Here is a 4,311-nt window from a genome sequence, read left to right on the forward strand (position 1 = left end):
TATTATTTCAGGGGTTGGTAAACTACAAACCGCGGAACAAGGCTCAACAAAAAAATACATCGATGTTCATATTAGGTAAAATGCAACTAACGTAGTAGAAGCAAATTCAAGCTGTTTTATAGTAAAAATTTTATAAGTTTGTTTTTCTTAGCATCAATTTGTTGTCTACTTAGTTGTTTTTCTTACATGTATTTCTTACGTTTTAAAAAACACTGCGACCCGTGAACAACTTTTTTAAGTAAATTTGGCCCGTTTTTAACAACATACTATTAACCTAAATACTTTAAAATAAATAATAAACTCACCAATAATATTTCAAATTTACGCAAACAAATGTTTATGACGTAGTTTTGAAATTTAAAGTTTAAATTTGATTCTTTTCAATTAGATGGAAACAAAAATGCCGTGGTTCGAAAACTACTTGTCTTACCCTCCGTTTTACACTCAGTACGCATGCGCTGAAAGAGGAAGGAGACTGTTCAAGGAACAGTGCGCCAATTGCCACACTGTAACAGATGATGAGAAACACTCGCCGAAAGGTTTGAAAAATTATCAATTTGTTAAATGTATTTTAAGTACACTCTGTTTTTATATCAGAGACTTAAAGCTCAATCTTTTGTATTTAAATTAATTCAGTGCGTGTTAAAAAAAAATGCTCGTCTAATGTTAGTGAATTTGTTTTAAGCATATGATGCAATAAGCAAAACATTAATTAACTAATACAAAAAAATAAACAACACCAACAAAACCTGTCATAAGGCTAACAAAATCAGTAATGAGTAATAAGTTGTTAATTTTCAGGACCAAGTCTGAAGAATGTTTACAAAAGAAGCCCAGCGTCAATTCCGGGGTGGGAATTTAGCGAAGCTAACAAGGATGTGAGCTGCAGGTAAGATAAAAATAATTAAAATCTAATTTAAGCTACCTGTTTTAAACTTTTAAAACTTTTTTTTTAGACAAAGCTTACACATTACAACTTCACAGTGATATTCTATTAAAAAACTCATGTAAAAATTCCTTACATTAAATATTTTAATTATAACGATTATAAGCAGTTTAATGCGTTAAAAAATCTTTAGTTTTTAATTGTTTTGAAAGCCTTCAAACATAAAAAAATTAGGCTTTTTAAGTTTACGTAAAAAGGAAATTTATTTAGTATATTTAAGTGATTAGGTTTATCTTATATTTTTTGAAATATCTTGTATTTACGAATTACGTATCTAAAAATAAGTCTTTCCCATAATGTGCTCTAGTGAAGAGTAATGTGTAGATTTTTTTGTACAGAGATAGTTTTAAACTATGTAAAAGAATTTATTATTGTTATGTAATGTATTCAAAAACTAAAAAAATTTTTTTTTTGAATATCAGATAACGTTTAAACACATTCTATTTTAGTTTACACCTGTATTAAAGTTACGACAATTCAAATTCTGACTAAAATTTAAATAGTTTAAACTCTTATAAATAGTTTGAAAGATCCACATCTCAAAAAAAAATTATATCTGAAAAAAACAGCGTCTAACTAATAAAACTATAACAGTATATTTTTTTTATTTTGAAAAGAAAAAAATTATAATTGCTGAAAATTGTTATACTTTGTTAGGTTTTAAAAAAAAGATAGTAAAATATATAAAAAAAAATTTTTTGGTATATGCCGAAAGATGTAGTGAAAAAAAATTATACGTTATAGTAATTACAAGTTTTAGAAAAGTGTTCGAATTTTTTTGATAATTTTTAAATTACCTTATAAGTTAAGTTTCACAAATCATTTAAAACAGTCATTCTAAATTAGCAGTCATAGTTTATGCAATTTTGTTATTAAGAACTTCGTTATCTACTTGTTTTAAAACTGAAGCTTAATTTAAAGTTAAGTAAATTTTTAAAGTTTATCATTATTTTCATTATTTTACTAAAATATTTTCATTTATAAAATTTATGAAGAAATGTTTATAAGTTTTTATCTTATAATGGAAATGCTTCAAAAGCATAAAACTATAAACTATTTTCGTTTTAAAAAAGATAGAGAGTTTAAAATGCAATATAATTAAAAAGTTTTACAATATAAAGTTTAATATTGTTTGAGTTTGCAGACTGTCTTCATTTGGTTTATAACTTCTCGAAAATTACAAAACTGTTTTTGTTTAGTTATATTTCTAATAAAAAAATTGAGCAAGTCTAAGCTTTGAATGTAGTCAAACTTTTTTAAAGTGCCTTTACTTTGAAATGTTACTCAAAATCAAACTACTCTAAAGTGACATGATTAACATTAAAAATGTTTTAGCCGATATTCAATATATAACATAAAACAAAATATTTTATAAAAAATAAAAGTGCTTTTGATAAGTAGTTTTACTTGGTAACAAACAACGAAACTCTAAGTGTTTGATTTTGTACAGAAAACTATTTTTCTAGATGGGGTGAAAAACAGCTGTTTGAATACCTGAAGGATCCGAAAAAGTTTATGCCTGGCACAACAATGAGACATGATGGGTTGAAAAAAAGCCAAGACAGAGTTGACTTGATTGAATATCTCAAGTCAATATCCGACAAAAAGAAATAAATGATGTATAACAAAACAAACAAATGTTTTGTTATAAATAAATACTGGCACACTTATTGAAAAAGAACCGTTTTTTAAAGCTTAGCGCAATTAGCAATGGTTACAGATTAGAATTAAACATACTTTTAAACTTTTATATCTAATGAGCTTTTAGTTGTACAAGAAAAAAATGAATTTTTTTTCAACTATTACTTAAATTGGTTTAATTGGTTCAAACAGTTATAATAAATATGCTGGATTTCGTAATCTTTAATGTTTTACGAATAGAAAGTTTGAGAGGCAATAGAATAGAAGTATAGAAAAAATCAAGAGTTAAATTTCGTAAACGTTTTCTCTCTGATTAAAACAGAATTAAATACACATCAAGAACGAGAAACTGTTTAAAACTTTAAGAAATAATAAAATATTTAAAAGAAGTTCTACGGCAATAAAAAGTGTGTCATACTGTGTGCGGCTGGTACCAGTTAAGAATAAAAAATTTAACATAGCCTGTAAAAAACATAAATGTCTTTAAAAAAAGAATAATATCTTTTATAATTTAAGTTCTGAACTCTTTATTATATTTCTAAATATATGAATTACACACATATTTGTTGACTAACTGTACTTACGTGCATCAATTTTAATGTACTGTATTTATAAAGTTTACAATGCAGTTATCAATTTCTAATTATGAATTAATTTGAGCCTAATCAACATTATAGTATTTCTATTCAAAAATTAGACTTAATCTATATGCGAACTAAATTAAATATACACATATAAGCTATAGCTGACAAAAATATTTATGAAATGGTCAAATTGTATATACAAACTACTAAAAAGTTATTGATTAAATATATTAATAAACCACAATTCTGAATGGTAGTTATTATTGAAATGTTAACATACTTAAGGTACTTATGTATAGGCGTCTTAAAAAAATTATACAAAACCATAGTTGTTAAAGTTGTTTTTTGAAATTAAAACTTATTTATTTTTTATAAGATTATATAGTTAATATTAGTTGCTGATAAATAAGAAAACTTTGCTACTAAAAATTTATATTGTAAAACCACAAAATAATTTATATTAAAAATATTTTTTGTATGCTATTTAGAAGGACTTATATCTAGTGTAAATATTATTTTATAATTAGCTGTTGTACATAAAATGTTTTAAAATTTTGCTTAATTGTTTAAAACCTATTTTAAATACACATTCTGTTTGCCCAATTAATTATTTCGCATAATAGTTATAAAAGTATAGCTAACTTGCTTTTAAAAAGTATGATTTCAAAATCACAGGACATAGAACATTTTAATGTTTTTTTCAGTTTTTGTATAGTTTTTGTATATAATACGCTTTTTTTTACTATTGTTTGTTTTTCATTAGTAAATTAATTTCAGTAGATAAAAAAGTGTAGCAAGATCATTTAGTTTCAAGACATTTACAAAACTTTATCTAGTTAATAACAAAGAGCAAGAACACAAAAATGAAAATAACTGTTTTTAAAATACCACAGATGTTTTTGCGTTAAAACTTTATTCCAACTAACGGCGTTTCACTGCTTTCAAAAAAACTTAAGAACAGATCTACGGAGTCTATAAAATAATAACACACATTAGAAAAGCATGTACAATTATGTATAATGTTTATATGAGTAAGTAACTATAAACGAACTTTAATGTTTAAAAACGAACTCAATTGAAGCAACATACAAGCAAGCAAATCAATATATTGAATATTGCTTACAAATGCTTATAAATAAA

General features: G+C 24.6%; 1 protein-coding gene across 1 annotated transcript; it reads left to right on the forward strand.

The window, feature by feature from the left end:
• The first annotated feature begins 400 nt into the window (after positions 1-400).
• On the forward strand, positions 401-2,560 carry LOC145842839 (cytochrome c 2-like). The gene is made up of 3 exons (XM_082950319.1): positions 401-539; positions 802-889; positions 2,413-2,560. The coding sequence occupies exons 1-3, from the start codon at positions 401-403 to the stop codon at positions 2,558-2,560; spliced, it is 375 nt and encodes a 124-aa protein (XP_082806445.1).
• Positions 2,561-4,311: the final 1,751 nt, after the last annotated feature.

Source organism: Thalia democratica, chromosome 8, assembly GCF_965202585.1.
Source record: "Thalia democratica chromosome 8, ktThaDemo2.hap1.1, whole genome shotgun sequence".
Taxonomy (NCBI): domain Eukaryota; kingdom Metazoa; phylum Chordata; class Thaliacea; order Salpida; family Salpidae; genus Thalia; species Thalia democratica.

What these genes read in the sequence shown, in the direction of transcription:
- LOC145842839 (XM_082950319.1), top strand. Translation starts at nt 401, where the DNA reads ATGCCGTGGTTCGAAAACTACTTGTCTTACCCTCCGTTTTACACTCAG. An exon ending in TGAGAAACACTCGCCGAAAG is followed by an intron (nt 540 to 801) that starts GTTTGAAAAATT and finishes GTTAATTTTCAG; the next exon opens with GACCAAGTCTGAAGAATGTT. An exon ending in AACAAGGATGTGAGCTGCAG is followed by an intron (nt 890 to 2,412) that starts GTAAGATAAAAA and finishes CTATTTTTCTAG; the next exon opens with ATGGGGTGAAAAACAGCTGT.